This window comes from Oreochromis aureus, linkage group 18, assembly GCF_013358895.1.
Source record: "Oreochromis aureus strain Israel breed Guangdong linkage group 18, ZZ_aureus, whole genome shotgun sequence".
Taxonomy (NCBI): Eukaryota; Metazoa; Chordata; class Actinopteri; order Cichliformes; family Cichlidae; genus Oreochromis; species Oreochromis aureus.
The window spans coordinates 25,536,939-25,556,887 of NC_052959.1; the positions used below are offsets into that span (position 1 = coordinate 25,536,939).

At 39.0% G+C, this 19,949-nt stretch overlaps 1 protein-coding gene and 1 long non-coding RNA gene across 2 annotated transcripts; both read right to left on the reverse strand.

Annotated features, from left to right (window-relative positions):
* Positions 1 to 926: 926 nt before the first annotated feature.
* Positions 927 to 13,938, reverse strand: si:ch211-106k21.5 (leucine-rich repeat-containing protein 26). The gene is made up of 3 exons (XM_031731142.2): positions 13,650 to 13,938; positions 7,681 to 7,835; positions 927 to 7,594 (listed from the first exon to the last, which is right to left on the reverse strand). The coding sequence occupies exon 3, from the start codon at positions 7,590 to 7,592 to the stop codon at positions 6,351 to 6,353; it is 1,242 nt and encodes a 413-aa protein (XP_031587002.2). The 5' UTR covers positions 7,593 to 7,594; positions 7,681 to 7,835; positions 13,650 to 13,938; the 3' UTR covers positions 927 to 6,350.
* Positions 13,939 to 17,935: 3,997 nt separating this feature from the next.
* On the reverse strand, positions 17,936 to 19,543 carry LOC120434231. The gene is made up of 3 exons (XR_005609005.1): positions 19,463 to 19,543; positions 18,634 to 18,793; positions 17,936 to 18,379 (listed from the first exon to the last, which is right to left on the reverse strand). It is a non-coding gene; the product is annotated as an uncharacterized LOC120434231 (long non-coding RNA).
* Between the last annotated feature and the right edge of the window lie 406 nt (positions 19,544 to 19,949).

The window sequence follows — 19,949 nt, forward strand, 5'->3', positions numbered from 1 at the left end:
CAGTCTAAACATCAGAGCTGTCAGAGGTGTCCATCCCTCCAGTCTCCGTCCTTTGTAACTGGTTGCTGTGCTTAGCTCACTTGTTTGTTTTTCACATAGTTACAGCACCTCGCTGTAAATCAGACTCTTCTTTTCCAGCCCTGCTTTGGACACAGGCTCTGTTTGCTCGCCTCTGACTGGACATTTATGAGGCCATGTATCCTCCACTGGAGCCTGGATCAGCAATCACTGTGGACTTCCCTATTCCCAGCCTGAATCCGAGTCTCACAGTGTTTACATTTTTACTTGCACTGATTTTTGTTTTACTAGGAGATTTTTTTTCAATATACCCACGATAAAAATGATGAACTAATCTCAATTCCTGACACTAGGTGGCATTATTGTAATGCGCAGCATGGCTCTCAGCCTCAGCCCTGAGGCCTGTATTTACTTCATAAACAGAGACACCCAGAGGCTCCTTTATTGACAGAAAACAATCAAAGGAACATCTGAGATATTTAACACTTTGTTTGGATTTTATTTCAAAATTCTCTCTTTATTACTGGTTCCAGAAAAGTTAAAAGTCTTGCTTTTTACTTTGCTTCCCTCCCGAGTATCAAACTGACACACAATGGTTCGTCTGTGATCTTGATCTATAGATGAAACACACGCCCAGATTAGCATCCATGGATACTCAGGCAACTGTTCCAGCCTAGTCATTTCCTGCCTTTGGCTACTGATTGTGGCTAAGACCTCTGAGAATGGCACTTCCATGCTGATTGTTTTGGTAACCCAATGCTGTAATTACAACTTCCCACGGTGAGTGAAATTAGAGCTCAAAAGAGGGATTTCAGGTAGCTGCGGTCAGCCTGGGTCATTGTCAGGGCAGAAAGGGGAACACAGAAAAAGATTAGGAGTCTGTTTTCAGAGATACTGAACACAAATACTTAAAGACAAGCTTTTATTTCTCTGTCAACAATATTAAAGTGTATACACAATCAACATAGTGCATCTTCCTGTATAAACGTGGTTAAAAAAAAAATCAGTGCTTTTATTACATACAGTATTGCCATTTTACATCTGAATGATTACTAATGATTCAGTGATACTGAAGACGTTACAGGGTGTCAAATATGTAGCCAATGGCACAAAATCTGTCCGCAGCATTTGCAAAGTGTTAACATTACAGAGAATCAGGATACGATTTTGTCTGAGGCAGATATCTGACTCATTGTCAATTTTACAGCATTTTTACTGAAAAAAACAACCACATTACACTTACTACTAAAACAAGCCAACGTAGTTTGTTTTTCTTTCCTTTACAACAGTAGCCTTTCTTAATGACAGTAGACTGACTAAGTATAAAAAAACAAACAAACAACAAAAAATCCCAAGCCTTGACTTATATTTGACATCACACATTTAAGACATCTCAGGCTGTTTATCAACTGTTTTATGAATTGATAGTTAATTATTTTTCTTTTTTTTAAAAATCTTTGTTCAAAGATAATAAAACATACACAATGATTTTGCTGGTCCGGACTTAAGATTAAACTAGCCTACATAGCCTATTAACTAAGATGCCTAACAGGCCTTTTATAGGCTAACAAACAGTTTGTCAAACAAAGCTCACTTACGTTAAAATGAAGGAGGGTTATAAAGTTTGATTACTTTTTTAAATATTTGGATTTCATGTATCCCATTATTTAATTTTGGCAAGGTTAATTTCCCAGCAGGACTAAATTTAATCAAATTCAAATATATTTAGTCTAGAAAAAAAGTGTGTTTATTGAAATGTATTTGACACTTAGCAATAGCACAACACAAATGTCCAGTAATTTAGAACCATTACCATCCACCAGACATGTAAACCTTTGGACTTGTAGGTATTTATACAGGCAAAAGTATAGTTAGTGTAGTGAAGTTTGAAAGTTGGCACCTTTTTATGCCTCTCCTAAAATTTCAAAAGTTAGCATGTTTGCTAACTAGCAAGCAAATTAACCAAATATATGATTAATTTACAACTTTAGAGTGTGGGTTTACAGGTTAAAATAAAAAAAAAGGTTAATAGTACATTCACTGTAGCATTCTACTGTTTTTTAAATGCTAATCCCAAATGTTATCAGTGTTGTTTAGCAAAAGTTATCTTACATATATCAAGCTTTAGCTAAACTTGAAACAAAACAAAACTGGGGAGGCCACATCATAAGAGACTACTTGATTCATTCTAAATTAAAAACACACTGTTTCAAATATGAGGTAACATAAGGTAAGGTTTACTTATTGCTAACTTTACATGTAGTCTTAGCCTCACTCTTTTTATGCATTTTTGTATACACCATATACATTTTTTTACATAAGTCATTTCAAATAATATTGAGAAACCATAGACAATATTTTATTTTTACCAGTTCATGAAGTAAGTTTATTATTACCAAAAGTCATTTGAATCTCAATGTAGCTTCAATGTAATTTGTGAAATAGTCAAAACAAATGTGCCTTTTATGTACAAGGACACACATAAAAAAGACAGTAAGTTAAAAAAAAAAAACTAAAAAAAATGTTTATTAACTGAATCTAAATTATAGAATTTGATTTAAACTTTTAAAATGTAGTGAAATTCAGCAAAGGTCTCTGTCACACGGGCTTAGGTGACCTAGGAACTGTACCAACTGTACTGTGATTGCTTTGGCTGCTAGCAGTTTGCATTGAAGATAGACTTCACTGCAAACCCTTGCTATCCAACTACCAGTTGGTAGTGAAGATTGAAGAAGCGTAACGTAAAATAGGAACTGGAGAATGTTCATCTTCACGGAAAAAGTGTGTCATTCGACTGAAACTAACAGGCTTGAAGACACACAACTTCACTTTGAAAGCAAAATGTCTCAGTTCCCAGTTTGCGTTGCACTCTTCACACTTCTACAACCACTTAGTGAGTAGTTGGCAAGTGTTTGCAGACAAGTTAGAATGTTCCATGCAAACTACTGGCAATCACAGCAATCTGTTAGCAACCAAAGTAATCACAAAAAGGTATTTGGTGCAGCACTATATACCTCTGTCTAATTAATTTTATCCAACAACACCCAGGAAGCACTTGCCAACTATTCAGGAAGAAAAAAATTTTCCCTAGCAACCTCTTGCTAGGTCCCCAAACAGTCTCCAGGGCTGTGTGACTAGAGCTTAGACTCCAGGAAATGTCTTGTCTTTAGTGGTGGGCATAAAGACAAGACATTCATGCAACAGAGTACAACCCGACTCTAACAATATGCTAACTTGTGTATCATTTTTGCCTGTTTGGCCAGATGAAGGTACTGAAACTACTTGGTTAGTTTTAGGAAAAGACTGTGGATTGGGTTAAAATACTACATTTACGACTATCACAGGATAAATGAGGCAAATTCTGTCCATATTTACAAACAAGCAGATCACATTTCATGGCTATTTCACAAATTGTAAAATTAAATTTTGTCAGCAGGTTATTCAGTCAGAAATAAAGTCCAGTACATAACTGCTGCCATTGTAAACCTGTGACAAAAATATAAAGCTTGACAGGCACTGAAATAATAACCATAGAATAACATCTAAAATGCACAGAACTGCACATCAGTGGCATGTAGCTGTATGTCCCTTTTACATTAACATAACAAGTTGTTTTGTGCATCAACTGGATGCATTAGTCTTTTGACTGAAGAGCATTTAGAAACCTTACAATGTTGATATATAAAGCTTAAACGGAAAATATGTGAAAACTCATCTGGAAAATACAGATCAGCTTTTTTCAATTGCAGGAAGTTCCACACCCTTTGCTGCACCCTCAGTATTTCACTGAACAAAAAAACCAATTAGTCTGCGAAACCAGCAAGTGTGAGAGCGAGACATCCGTCTGTTTTCCACATCTTTGATAACAATCGAGTGTCTTACACTGTCACAATAACCCTGCTGTGCACTGTTTTCTTTCGTGCAGGTCTCAGCTCCACTTTACCGAACAAGCACTGCTTAGATTTTTATCTTAAACCAGCATTTAGGCCCAAACTGCCATGGCCTTTTTCAAACTCTCTGCACATTTCAGTGTGTGACGCAAAGCAAGCGTCGTCATCTCGTCTGTCCTTTTATCCTCCCTTAACAATGAAAGACACATAAAATTAGATTTGTCATCTTAGCTTTACATTCTACATTTAGCTCTAAATTAACGACGAACATAGCGGTGGGATTAGTCATTGTTCAGCACCTATATTTCTGCTTGTGCAGCTTAATCAGGAATCCTCTTGCGTTCGGTACAACAAGTCGAACAGGAATGGCTGGAACAACGACAGTTGTGTGAGGTAAAGAAAAAGTAGACACAAAAGGCTGCTGTACTTAGCAGTTAAAAATATATCCTCGTTCCTTGCCTTTAAAATGACATTAAATGCAGACTGCACTGGACTCAGTATTAAACAGAATAAATCTCTTTCAGCATTTTTCCATAAGCGAAAAAAAAGAAAGAAAAATCAGGCCTCCCTTTTAAGCCGTCACTGCGTTCCTCGGGTCCCACAGGAAAAGCTCCAGATTAAATCACTTCCTCACACATTGTGATACTGTAGAGGCTGGACCACACTGTCCCTGTAACTAGTTAATGCATTGTTTTGATTTGGCTGTTGTTTTTTTACACACTAATTTGAAATTTGGGGAAATACATTTATTTTTCTACCCAGTTATAGACTGATAAAGCTCCCTGATCTGTGTGTTAAGTATAGAGACAGAGGTAAAGGAGCATAGTTCTTCCTAGGACTGAGAACTTCTGGACTCAAATGTAGTATATCCACCTGATTATCACTAGATACAATTTAACTTAATGTTATTTTTAATGCTAGAATATAAGAAGTTTTACAAAAGAGCAAAAAAGTTATTTACTTGCATTCCTGACCAGAAAATTTAGTTTGGGTGTTTGAATGTTATGTTTGATTCATTTCTGGCCTCTCACTGAAGTCCAGTATACTGTCTCAAATTCAAGTATGAAAAATTTAGTTCAGTGAATTCAGTTATTTTAAGTTGTAAAAGTTTTTGAAAGATATGTGTTTTCTTATTTTTTTGACAGGTGATCCAAGAAATTTGTAAGGCACTCTATGTTGGATGCTTGTAGTAAAGGCCAAAGGTCTGAATTGTGTGTATAATCCCTGCGAGCCAAAAACCCAGGCTTCATTCTGCTTTTAGCATTTGTTTTTCTTTTGTCTCTACTCTGGGTGCTGTATGATGTCATAGAGAGTGGGTAACTGTAATATGGTCTAAGCACACAGCTCTCGCTGTGAGCACAAAAGCCTCACTCACCTGCTGTTCAAATCTGCTCCTTCTACAGGGCAGCCAATCAGAAGAAACTTGGCTTAAAGGGAGCCAAAAAGAGCTGACCAACATAACAGGTCTTCTTTCGAAGAAGGGCAAACAGCTCTCTGGCTTTGCCCAGGTTAGACATCAGCATTACCTTAAAAAGGCCCAGTCAAACAAGAATACTGAAAACATTAAATTTGTATACATTTAATTACCCAAATTTATGCCTCAAAGCAAGCCAACACAACAGTGCTGGTTTTGACAGAAACCAAATTAGTGTAAAGTAGATGTTTTTCCGTGGGTTAAGAACAGGCGCATCAGTGTCGGCTGCATTTGACTTACAGGAAGTCTTTCACTGCTAATTTAAACTGCGCTGTTCTCAATGCCACCTGTGCTTTTCCACCTATGACAAGTCAACATGTCCACTGTAAAAAACATCTATTGCTGCCTGTGATCACTGACACTAATACACGTATGAATTCATGTCTGAATAAGTTTTGGACTAGCATTAGCATCTTCTTGCCAGATGTAAACTGTTACCAAACCTCCAAAACTAATTACAGAAATCTTGGTACTTCCAGGCTTTAAAACTTTAAAACTTAACTTAAAAAATGTAATCCAGACACAGAAGCAGAAATAAAAAACTTTCAGAATACCATGATGTGAGCATGCATTGAAGCCATGACAGATTTGTCATTCATTGAGCTACAGTGCTGTTTCTGCCTAGCTTTACTTTCTGCCTTTATCAGATAGGGCAGTACAGAGAGAGTAGGCCCTGCTGTATCTTTGCACTATGGGAGGCTAACTTCTGGAAACTTTCTGTGTTATGACACAAGTACATGACTATTTCTTTAAGGAAAACTTTTCTCTTTTGAGAGATTTGAGAGATTCAAGTAGATCAGTTGCCAAACCAACTGAGACTACGCGCTTCTGGTCTGACGAAATAAAAAAGAAGACAGACAAAAACCTGTAGTAACTTTGGCAGGAATATCTTAAGACCTCATCATGCAGGAAGTTGGTTTGAAGGCACCATGTGAATGCCACAGATAAGCATTTCCTGCAATGCTGATCTATTCTTTGGTGGAAGATGATGTCGCGACATTCTCGTACTCGCCATGGTCCGAGTCCTCCAGTTCGATACCTGGCACCAGGTTGTAGTACTCGGTGGACTGAGTCATGTAAGCTTTCTCCCTGTCAGCTGAGTCTTTCATCACTTCTGTGACACTCACCGTGTCCAGCTCTGTATTATTCGCCCCATCAGGCTCCTGGGAGCCTTGCCTCTCCTCTCTGGAGCTGGAGCGGCATGAGGTGACTCGGGGAAGAGACTCTACTGAGCCCAGCTTGATCTCCACTTCTTCATAGATGTCCCTGGTGCTGCCCAGGAGGGCGGATGCTGGGCGAAGCAGCAGCTGGTTCTTCAGGATCCCCTCTCCAGCTTTACCCTGCTCAGCCGCTGAAGGCTGCTGTTTGCTGCGATGCTTCTGGCCGTTGGAGCTGGAACTGTGAGGCCTCTTTTTTGAGCTGCTGAAAGTAGGCACTTCTTTTTTCTTCCTCGTCCTCCCACAGCACCAGCAGAGCAGCAAGGTGGACAGGACAAGGAGGGGAAGGACAATGAAGAGCGCTGTGAGGCCTGCTGGCCGACACGCATCGGTAACCTTCACCGACAACACAGTCCTGCCGGCCAGGTGCCAGGGAGAGAAGCAGGTCATGTTCCAAAGCAGATCCTGCAGTTTGATGGTGCGATTAGCCTCCCTTCTTGCCTCCAGGCCTTCCAGTAACAAGCAAGAGCAGTCCCAGCGGTTCCCGTCTAGCTCCAACTTTTGAAGCCTCGGATTCTGCAATATAGAGCTAGGAAGGAACTTTAGCTGGTTTTCTTGTAGAAACAACTTCTGGAGGTTGTTAGAGTCCTTTAGAAAGTCCCCAGGAAGCTCCTGAAGTAAGTTCCCAGCCAGATCCAGCTCCTTCATACTGGGCTGCCTTGCCAGAAACCCACTTGGTAACATTTTTAGTCTATTATGACTCAAATAGACCTTCTGCAATGCAGAGGCCCCAGAAGCCTCTTCGCCACTGATATCGAGAGAGCTGATATTACAGTTGGAGAGATCCAGTGTCACTATGTTTGTTTCATTGGTAAACACAGACCAGTCCACACGGGTGAAAGCAGATCCAGAGTAGTTCAGGCAGCACACATCAGCAGGAACCTTGGAGGGAAACTGGGACAAAATGGTGGCTGCTGGACAAACACATCCCACAGCAAGTCCTGTCTTCACTAGCAATATGAAAATCAGCCGGAGACTCCACTGGAAAACCATCTCTGAAACAGAAAAGACTGTTAAACCCAGCACAGAAAACATGACTTCATCACTACATACTGGTGCTCTGTCTCTTACTCCACCCTACCTGCTTCCTTGTCTCTAGGAAGGGATCCACTTTATGTTGGCTAACAGAGCTGGAATTATAGTTGTAAACCTAGCAGCTCCTCTGTGGACTCCAGGTTGCTGTGAGGATCGTAGGAGTTGGCATGGTGACGCGAATCACTGGGGATCAGTTGCTAGCTGTGAGAGAGGAAACAGATGCTACTATGACTCTCACATGAAAGTAATCTATTAACTGGCAGATGGGAGTTACACATGCATGAGTGGAGTGAAAAACCGGACTCTAATCTGAGAAGAAGGTTATCTACACAGACTTAGACCCCCTCAAATCTGGACCTATGTCTCACTTTGATGCCAATATGTCAATAAACTTGCTCTTTGAAACAACATCCAGCATTCTGGGGTTTATGGTTGAAGTTGATTAAACTGTGTGTTTGTGTAAACCTGCTTGTAATAATTTACTTTGTAAGGTAAATACAGTAGTTAATAGTTGAGTTTAAGCCTGAATTTTTGTTTAAATGATTATAACAAATTATAATGCCACTCAGAAACTCCCAAGCTTATTAGCATGCTGTTTAAAGAGTGATATACAACTAAAGTATAAAACTGTAGTTAGAAAATTGCTTGAAAGAAAGTCTTAAAGACTTCACATATGATGCAAGCTACCAATTGCACAGTGTACAGGATGTACATGCTTTGTACATGGAGATAAAAATGATGCTGAGGACCATTATGGTCACAAACATGCAGCAGTGTTTCCCACAGATTCTGAGTCTATTTGTGGAAGTTGGGGGCGAGCGTGTGTGTGTGTGTACGCTCGACGGAGGCACACTTCTTAAGTAAATAAACTGAAAAGACTACTTTGTGACAAATAAATAACAGATTAATAAAAGCAGCTATGTGTGTGAGCATGAACTCTGTGGACATGAGCTGCACTTGCTCAAGGCAGCTTTGATTCACAGTAACTGTACCTGTAACTTGTACCATACAGAGTTTATATAAACCATGCAGATAAATATAAATAGCATCCATAGCAGATTTTAGCTATTCCCAGTTTGTGTTCTGTCCGTTAAATTTGGGGCTTGAAAAGCCCACGTATTGTTTCTTTGATGGGTTTTCCAGAATCCTCAGTGACTCTTTGGACCATCGGGATAAAAATATGCCCTCCAATGAAGATAAATGAGATTTAGAACGTGTTTACAACATTTCTTGGAGTTAAAAATCTTTTTGTGCAATCAGCGAGCTGAATATTTTTACTTCCAGATGTAGAAGAGTCTGTGGGGATTCTTCAGAACAACAGTAAGTGCTTTTAAATGACCTTCTGGTGCATTTAAACTTTGCTGGTTAATTTAGTTTTGGAAAAACAAATGGTTAGCTCACTGAATATATGCTCTTAATGTCTGTGTAGGGCACAAACTGGACTTAAAAATAACTTCAACAGCATAATACAAATGTGCTATTTTTATCCATAAATATAAACTTTGTTTTGTAGCGTCTGGACAGGTTCATTTTGAAAATGTACGGGAATAAACAATTTCACAGCACGTGTAGTAAAAAACAAAGATGACTCAGAGGATGGTACCCAAAATGTCTTATTTCACTGTAATTTCACTCCATCGTAATTACTTTAAACTCAGGTTTCATCCCTGCCGTGTGTCTGGCTGGGAGAACGTGACACGACAATATTATGGAAAACCTGCTCTTGGAGACACAAATAAACTAATTGCTGGTCACTTCCTAAAACTCACATGTGTACTGTGACGCCGCCTGAACATAAAAGCGCATGTGGTCGACATAAACAAGGCCTTTCTTTTCCAAATGACTTACATGTGAAGCGGGCAGGATGACACAAGCCGGGCCGGAGACGGTGTTTGTTTCGCCCGCCAAAAAAAGGAACGTGATAAATCATCAAACAAAAAAGCAAGACAACCACGGTCTGCCTGTAGACCTCATGTAACCATGGCAACCAACATTTGAAACCAACTTAAGGTAGGGACGGACTTATCCCAAATCACCTTCACACAACTAAAACTCACATGGTAACAACTGGCAGCTAGTTACTAGTGTTTCTTCCTGGGCTCAAACCTGAGCAGGGACCTTCTGGGTGGAGTGTGCATGTTCTCCCCGTGACTTTTATCTCAACTTATTGTTGCTCTTTGCTCACAAGCTCAAAATCTATTAGTTGTTCCTCGTACAACACCAGGGGCTTAGGGCCTCGCAGTCTGTGGATCCAAGGCTCTGGAACAGATTACGACTCCAGCTCTGTTTAGCTGACTGAAACTTTTCTGTTTAATCAGGCTTTTTAATTTATTCTGCTTTCATTTAACACGGTTCTCGTATTATATTAATTGTGTTTTAATTCTTGTACAGTCCTTTGTGACTTTTATGCCTGTGGAATGTGCTACAGAAATAAACATTACTTACTTTGGATCCCTGGTTTCTCCTACCCCGCCTATCTCGAATCAGGACACTCTCACAAAAGAGATTCCTAATCTCAGCCAAACTCCAGATGGCAGAATTAAACAAGTGATAGAGAATTTATCTGAAACCTTCTAAAATAAGAACATTTGCTTTTCTTCTAAGCTGTTCTCTGGATTTTGGACCTTTGATTGGGGAAAACAAGACACAAATCTTCAAGTCTCAGAAAGCTCAATGTATTTTCACTATTTTGATGTCATATCAAAAAGGGTTATATATTGAACCCACTCTCTATAGCGACAGCACTCTCTGATAGCAGTGCGCTTCCAAGCAGCGAAATGCAAATCATTAAAACTGCTCATGAACAGGTTGCTGTGTTTGCCCGTTTGTTCCTCTTTTTATTTTCTCTTTGCAAATGTGGATAGCCGTGTTCTGACTGTGAATATTCGGTGTGAATGTGTTCTAAATAATTTTGATTGTTTTGTCTACTGGTTCCATTTATCATACTTGTTCTAAATGATTAAATACATTCTTGAAGAAATAAAAAGGGGGGCTAAGGCCTTGAACGGGCCTTTGATGTGTCAGTGGGATGTGTCCCGGCCAAAGAGGCTTGCCTTCAATCGTGCAGTCTCAGAGGCTCTACTGCCAAGTTGGACAACACAATTCCCAGACCAGAACCAACCAGACATGTCTATAATTCCTGGTTTACTCAAGTGTAGCGTTTTTAATAATTTTCTCAGACTCTTCCAGATCGTGAGTGTGTTCCTCTGTAAAACCAAATGTTCTCCTGGACATAAAAGAGGCACAAATGGCTTTTTTTCAACCTTGACTTAAAATATCAGCACAGCAGCAAGGCTCCTGAACAAATGCAGGAAGTGAGCGTCAGTGGAGAGAAATAATCTGCCTTCAGCTGATATCTGCCGCTTGTAGAGATGATCTAACATTTCCAGTATGAGTATGAGGGAGGATGAGATATGGTCGGTATGAAGGAGGCTGTATATGTTAAAGGGGAAAGTCTGTATTAAATGGGATCTTATTGCACTTCTGACAGTGAAAACAGCTTCATAGAGAGTATAACAGCTTTAATTGTGTATTTTAATAGTCACTTTAGACTAAAACTAAATTCTTTAATAATAGCATGAAGTGACTTTGAGTAAGACACATCCTTTACAGGGAATAGCTGTTTTTTCCCAGCAAAGCCAAGCTGTTAATGTGAACTAGAAGCTTAGAAACGATACAACACTGCAGGATCTTTTAATGATATCTGCTACATTTAAAAAAACGTTTGACCAAGTTCCAGACCGAATGACGCATTTTACAGTTGAAAAACCGTAAATGAACCTTGTTAATGTTCTCTGTAACAGTAAAGTACTATCCCTTAATAAACCTGATCCAGTGTGGCTGCAATGGTATATCTTTTAAATAATTTTCCAACACTCGGCTACTGATTTACTGGTCTAGCTTTAGCTGTCATATTGGACGTAATGGCTGGTATGGCAACAGAGCAACAGTCACTGGAGACGAGTTTCTGGACACCTGATAAATGTAAAGTCAATATCATTCTTCTTTTGGTTTGGTTTGCGCAAACTCCTGAGACAAATATCTGTCCTCTTTAGCAGCTATGTGCTCCAGTGTGTTCACCAGCTGGTTTCTAACTTTGTGTCTGCAGTTTGGTGCGAAGCCAGCAGTCCACAGACAGTTTACATAGCTTTTTAATAGACACTCAGGAGAGCAGTGAGAGTGAACCAACGCTGGTCAGAAAACAAAAGATGAGCTGAAAGACACTAAAAGTGAGGGGTGAAAACAGTCATTTGCTCCTTCTGCCCTGAGCATTCCTGGGATGACATACAGGCATGTTTCCTCTTCAGAGGAATAAAATCTGAATAAAATATGATCACTTCCATCTCCATATTTTTATTTTCTCATATTTATTCAGGACAAATCTGGGAACTTGGAGGTCTCTCTGCTGGAAACTAAACATCTAAATCTGTTGCAGAGTACTGAATATGTGACATTCACTTGTCCTGGGATGCTGATTAGTTGATATATGGAGTAAAACCTCATTAAAGGGGGCGTATTATTCTCTATAATTCTTTCTTTTTTTACTATACCGAAGCTTGATGCAGCTCTTTGGTTCTGAAACAAGTCATTCCCTTTCTGATTGGCTGCTCTTCACAAACAGAAGGTTTCACAGCAGGCAGTTGGTGCTTCTGACCTCACAGCCAGATCCTTGTTTGGGTAGATGACTATATTATTATTATACAGAGCCAAGAGCAGGAAAAACTGTCTTTAAAAACACTTAATACTTACACTTTGACATCAGTTTTTAACACTCCGCTCATGTTTAATATTGAAATCCAGTCTTCTAATTGTATATGTATGACAGAAACTAAGGAAAAGCATGTTAGGTCCAGATTAAAAAGCAGACATTTATTGACAAATCCGCAAAAAATAAGGAAACAAGACAGCAATCACCAATTTAAGATGTACCAGTGGATGTTCATATGTCATCGTTTGAACAGAGCCTGTATAGTGCTCTGTTTATTTATAATATGCACCATTTCATTTGCATGTTGCACAGCCCTGTGAGAAATCTTTGTTCTAATTGATGGCTATCAAGACCCAGGAACATCCCTCTGAACACGGAAAAGGAAAATGCGTAAAGGAAACAATTTGCCTGGAGTTGGACACTTTGGTTCAAATGTTCACACCTGAGTAGGAGCCAAGTCTGGACAGCTCTCGTATATGTGCAACTAAGTTCATGCAGTCGCTTGTTAAGATAACTGCATGTCTGAAATGTCAAACTCCCATCTTGCCCTGATAACAGGGGCAGTGAAAAGGTTTTAGGGCCCCTGCTGAGCAGCATCTGACTGACCTGCCTTGTTTGAGGTGTCAATCAGTTTATGTCCAGTATTCAGTGCAAACATTGGCTGATGAGCTGATCTTTGGATTCTGACACTACACACAAACATAAGTCACTTACTGACCTTTGCAGATCTTCTGAGTTACGCCTTAAGAGGATTTAAATCTGGAGAACAAGGATGATCTCACTGACCAGCAATGTGAGTTGCTACATCCTCTCTGGGAGCAGAGCTTCCTCTGAAATAACGGTCTCCATTCTCCTTTCATTTGAGCAGAAAATATCTGAGCTAAATTAGAGCTGCAGCTGACCACACACTGGGCAGCTCCGCGCTAGACACTTTTCGGGGGAGGGGGGGTGATTTGGGGGCTTATTGTGTAAAATTTTAATTTTACAAACTCAATACTGTTAAATATACAAATGTAATTCAATAATTAGCAAAATCAAACTAATTAAACATTCTAAACACTTTGGTGCATGGTCGACTTTCTGAAGGTGGTTGGATAGCACTGGGTCACATAAGTCCGTGACCACCTGCAGTGCTTAAATCTGGCCACTGTTCACCATAAAAACACATTCAAATAATATTAATCTACGACTCGGACCAAAACAAAGTGGCTATAATTGAAAAAAATACGGGAACACTTCCTAAAAATTAAGTGAAGGTGCGTTTTGACGCACAAACACGCAGTCCATATTTAAAAACATCACCTTACCTGCGATGTCAGCTACAGGCGTGTTGCTCTGTAACCCTGATGGACGACTCGAACATCACGCACAGCCACGGCAGCAGCTCCTCTCTCCTCTCTGCATCCCATCAAGTGGTCCGTCTGAAGGGCTTCCCCTCTTCCAGCGAATCCGGGGGCGCGTCTTCCTCCGAGAGGAGTGTGGAAACACAGCCTCCTGCTTGTGTGAGGGAGTGTATCTTTGTGTGGGTGTTAATAAAGTTAATCCTTACACAATGTGACCCTTTATTTGGTTGAAGACGACAGATTGAACCCTCGCTGAGCACCGGGCAAAGTTTAACTGAAGCCACTGAAGGTGTGTGATGTGGCAGAGCGCCACCTCTTGGTTGAAGTCGTTTTCAACATTTCACCTACTCAGGATCGCATGAATCCATTGTTAGCGTATTTTAAATAATAAAAAAAATTCCTACAGCAGGTAAATATAAACTTGAATTGTAGCAAAATTTAGTAAAAATTGAGTGCATATGTTGTATTGGTAATTTAATTAATAATTAGTGGAACAAGTAAACACACTTGTCACTTTGGCAAGAGTTGAATCAACGATTCAACTTTATTACTCAAGTAAAAGTGAAGGAGTATAGCCTCTGAAATATAGGCATTTATTAAAGTCAGACTTATACATTGGAAGATTCAAAAATTCATCTTAGAAACTTTCGACTGTTCTGAGTCCCAGTAATTGTAGCAGTTTGAAAAAGATTTAATAAAGGTTATAAAATAACAGTAAAATTGCAGATGAGAGAAGAAGAAAAACAAACTACAATGAAGTGGCTTACTGCAGAGTGCAATGACAGCACTTGTGCTCATTATGGACCAATTTCTGACAGAAATGTTACACACTGCAAATTCATCCCCTTACTCACTTAAAAATAAATAAATAAAATACTGATTTTAATTAGGGAGAGAGAGAGAGAGAGAGATGAAACTTTATTAATCCCTCAGGCGGGTTCCTCGAGGAAATTCGGTTTCCAGTAGCACAGCACCGACAGAAGTTACAGAATGTGAGCAGAAATATACCATATATACACATATATAAATAAAGAGTATACAAATGGGATAAATAGAATAAATAGGAATAAGAATACAAGGGAATTGCACATTTCAAGTATTGTGAGTCTATTGCACCGTTGGATATTAACAAAAAGTATTGCACAGTGAAAAGGCACTGCAGCTTAGTTGTTCCCCCTCCTTTGTCCTCCTGTTTCCCTCCTCTCCCCTCCAGAGAAAACAGTTTGATGGCGTGTGGGACAAAGGAGTTTTTAAGTCTGTTGGTTCTTGAATTTGGGAGAAGCAACCTGTCACTGAACAGACTCCTCTGGTTGTTTATGGCCGTGTGCAGTGGATGCCCAGCATTGTCCATAATGTCCAGCAGTTTCTTTAGTGTCCTTTTCTCTGCCACTTGATGCCCCTTGTATTGTGGCTCTCCTGCTCTGAAAGGGAAACTGCAAATACATGATGGCAACTACAAAGATAAGCACGGGCCAGCGTCACTGATGCTCTGTACCACAGAGTTAAAATGCTGCTGTTAGGATTTAATGCGCGTCGCTTTTAGGACTTCTGCCTCGGCCTAAACCAACACACTCTCAAAATTTGACCACCTGTACCTGAGACATAAGGCTGAAAACTTTCCAGAATGTTTTTTTTTTTTTCTATTCTGAATATTGACAAATTGACAAATTAAGTGAAATTTTATAAGACTTGGTAGATCAATATTTCAGGTATTGTCAAAATTTTGTGATCTTTGACCACCAAAAATTCCCTCATCTGTATGATGCCAGTGAGAGTGGATATCCAAATATGATCATCTCAGCCACAAAGAACCATCCAGCTGCTGTTCAAACCTTATGCTTGTGATAGGCAACCAATCAGAAGAGGTTAAATGGAGGCAGAGGAGACCTAAAACATTAAATACCATCATTAAAAATGGTTCTAGGCAGTTAAATTATCCTTCATATTTCACTAATAATGATAGAAATATTAGTAACATGAGTGATGTGGTTAATGAGTTCAATAAATTCTTTGTAAGTGTTGGGCCAGACTTGGCTGATACAATTCCTAATATCACAAATTCTGCAGAGAAAGAAACTAAACTCATTGACCGTAATCCTCATTCAATGTTTTTAACGGTGGTAGAAGAAAAGGAAATAATTGATATTGTTGGAAAATCACAAACAAAAAATTCTACAGACTTTGATGACATTGATATGGAAATCGTTAAAAAGTGATCGATGGCATTGCAAACCCTTAACATACATTTGTGTCTCTACAAACTGGTGCATTCTGAAAACAGCTAAAGTAATACCACTGTTTAAAAATGGAGATCCCAATTCCTTACAGGCCTGTTTCTCTGTTTCCCAAAAATACTGGAAAAAGTTTTCATTAATAGACTTGACAAATTTATAGATAAACATAAAATAATAATGGACAGTCAGTATGGTTTCAGACCAAATAGATCAACATCTATGGCATTAATGGAACTAATTGAAAATATCACCAGCAATATAGATCAAAGACAATGCACAGTTGGTGTTTTCATTGACCTAAAAAAAGCCTTTGACACAATTAATCATGAAATATTACTTGATAAACTGGAGTACTATGGCATTAGAGGACTGGTGCTAGAGTGGGTAAGGAGTTACTTGAGAGACCGGCAACAATTTGTGAAGATTGGTGAATATCAATCAGAGTGCCTGGACATTGTTTGTGCAGTTCCTTTAGGACCAAAGCTGTTTATCCTGTACATCAATGATATATGCCATCTGATATATTACAGTTTATTTTATTTGCAGATGATACAAATATTTTTTGTGCTGGAGAGAATTCACAGCAGCTTTTGGAAATGTCACACAAGAAATGATTAAACTGAAAACATGGTTTGACAGAAACAAGTTATCACTAAATTTGAAAAAAAACTACATTTATGTTATTTGGAAATTGTAAAAAGATGCTGGAGCAAAATTGTTAATAAATAATGTTGAAGTAGAGCAAGTTTCTCATACAAAATTTCTGGGTGTGATAATAGATAACAAAATCTGCTGTGAAACCTCACATAAAGCATATACAAGCTAAACTGTCAAGAAGCATCGCTGTACTGAGTAAAGCTAAACATTTTTGCCTTCCAAATCACTCCGGTACTTTACTGTTCACTTATATTGCCATATTTGGAATACTGTGTGGAAATCTGGGGAAATACATACAAAACTTCACTTCAACCATTATGTAAAATTCAGAAAAAGCAATCTGATTACTAAAAGGATTTAGACCACACTAACATCATGTTCTTGAAATTAAAAATTCTGAAGTTTATGGATCTTATAAAATATAAAACTGCAAAAATTATGTACAAAGCCAGATACAATATGTTACCAGGAAACGTACAGAGGATGTTTTTGACAGAGAAGGGGACTATGAATTGAGGGAAAATTCTGAAGACTCTTAAAACACGGACAAAGGTTAAAACCTTTTGTCTTACTATTTGTGGGGTAAAACTGTTTTACTGTGGACCTACAGCAATGTTCAGGCATTAGTCAGTTCATAAAGATGTTTGAAAACTACTTTTGGAAGAATATGAAACTGATAAAGTTGATCACCATTGTATATATAACTATGCTAAATTGTACAAATTATATCTATCACTGTAGCTGTGCATGTCTTCCTTGTTTACTTTGTGATCTGTGATGAATGCCAATGTGGGATTCAATAGAATGTTGATGGGGTAGGGATTAAAATATGATCTTCTTCCTACTCCATTTCAGACTTAATAATTGTCATTTCATGTCATTTAGACTCTGTTTTATTTTATTTGCTTTTGATACATATATATTTCAGTCAGAAATGAGTATGTTAAATGGAGTTTTTTTCAGATGTCTGAGACCTAAAAATGATAATAATAATAATAATAATAATAATAAAATGATGTGGAACTGTGAACCAAACAAAGCTCCTTTAATAAAGTGCAAAAAATATGTTGAATTCCCTCTGAACAAGAAATTATAATATAAAGACCAAAATATAATCGATTCAGTGTGGAATACACATGTGTCAGCAAATTTTCTACTGTGTTTTTCTCCACATACTGTCAATGATCCACTGTACAGCCCCCACTGTTGTTTGAGGCAGCTCAGTCCTCCAAGTCACACATGAATGCCTTTTGGGAAGTCAAAGAGGCCATAAGCTTTACTAACACTTTTGCTTTTACTATGACATGCAGCTATAATGTCTGGTTGGTTTCCATTTTTTCTTTGTATGTGCACCAATAAGTAGAGAACGACGGCGCAGTGAGGGCACTTAACTGACTTTAAATACATCACACGTGAAGAGAGCAGCTATGCGGCTTCAGACAGACAGACAGGCGTCTGGAGGGGGAGCTGAGTTTGGCTGACAGGTTTGCGGAGTGTCAACAGGTGACACAAGTGTGTAACAATGGTCTGACATTACAGTGTCCTCTCCAGCTGATGGGGGAAAGTGACACTCCAAAGGAGGCTGTGCTGACCTCTGCTGGGAAGCACGGGGAGTGAAAAAGGATGACGACGATGATGCAGGTGCCCCGATTTATGCCGAAGGTGGCACTGTATCACATGTGTTTCGACATCCAGTTACGTGTAATGTCATATCCTCTTTGCGCATGATTGTTTTCTCACAGTGTGGACAGTGGTAATGACCTGTGTCTCGGCAAGGCAGGTTGCATCTGCAAATGTTTGTATCTGCAAGGGACAGCCATACATCACAGTTAGGAATTTAGCTGTCCAGCTGTGATTTTACTCAGTGAGGCGATGCCATAAATATTTAAAAATCATGTTCCTTTCAAAGTAACTCTAGCTTTCTTCTAAAGCTGATCTACTGACTCCAAATCAGAGTTGGTAAGAGTAAGTAAAACTGTTGACCTTTAAATGTACGGTAAATGCAACGCTGTTAATCAAAAGAAGCCCACATTTATTTCCTCTTGTCATCAGCTTACCTTGGAAATATACTGCATTTTTGATGTGGGACTCCAGATGTCTGCACATGGTCTTTGCACGTGTGGTGGTGAATTTGGGACACAGAGGGCAGCCCAGCTGTAAACCGTTCCCAGTTGTACTCTTTAACTGGCATCCAGTCTTAATTATGGATGGCTGCATCTGGAAAACAGTTTTTTATTACCATTATTACTTGTTCTACATGGTTATTTTATAAATTACGAAACAATAAAATACACAGCCCACATTAGGAGCCAGTTTCCAGGACAGTGACTAGGTTAAATGCCAACCGTCTCCTTACACGTTGTTAGGCTTGTCAACTGCGAGGGTCACTGTAAGCTCCAAGAGTCACAATCTTTTAAATGAGCTATATGTAAGAATTTATTTTAAAGCTGATTCAAAAAGAAACAATTTCGCTACCAAATACAGTTTATTATCCAAAATGTAGGTTTTCTTCCTCTCTGACAAATGCAAATCATCATCAACCACACAACTGTTATTCTATTACCAGACTGAACAATAACACACACACACAAAACCAGACTGAACCTTCAAATTCACACTAATATAACAAAACCCCATCAAACCAGTAAACATTTAAATTTTCTATCAATTCAGATAAAGTATTGAAGAACCTGTTTCTGCACCAATCAGCTGTGACCAATAAAGGAAGTTCTGGTCTGCGCATGCGTGATTATCTCAAGCGCTGACAGCTAAAACCAAACACTCGCTTTGACAGGTTTAACACTTTAAGACTGTGCAGACTGACACACACTGGATGCTTCGGTATATTCAAGTTTAATGTAACGTAACTTTAGAAAATATTCTTACCGCTGTGAGAAACAAAAGCAGATGCAGACGCAATGGCGGACCTCCGCGCGACAGTTACCTCCACAGGTTGCAGGAAATTACGTGATTGCTCATGGGTAACTTTACTTCCTCGTCTTTAGGTTTACTGTGGTTAGACTAAAGGTGCAAGTCGCCCCCTACTGTAGTAGACTGTAACATCGTCATTACAGTACATTTTGAATATTAGACCTGGTTTCTATATATTTAATTGAAGCCTTTTGAGCTATCAGCTTCTCTTCCTGCCTCACTCTGTTTTCCTGCATTTTTCTTTTTAATTTGAACTTCCTGACTCTCTGTTATAAGGTTAAATACAACAATGCCCTTTGGACTCATCTGACTTATTAACTAGTGCCCGTCATTATGGCTACAATACTTGACCTCTATGCAACATCGTCTTAACTCTAATGAAGAGCAGCTGAATGGATTACATGGCTAGTGCCGCTAAATCCTGCAGGAAGTGTATTAACAG

What these genes read in the sequence shown, in the direction of transcription:
- si:ch211-106k21.5 (XM_031731142.2), bottom strand. Translation starts at nt 7,592, where the DNA reads ATGGTTTTCCAGTGGAGTCTCCGGCTGATTTTCATATTGCTAGTGAAG.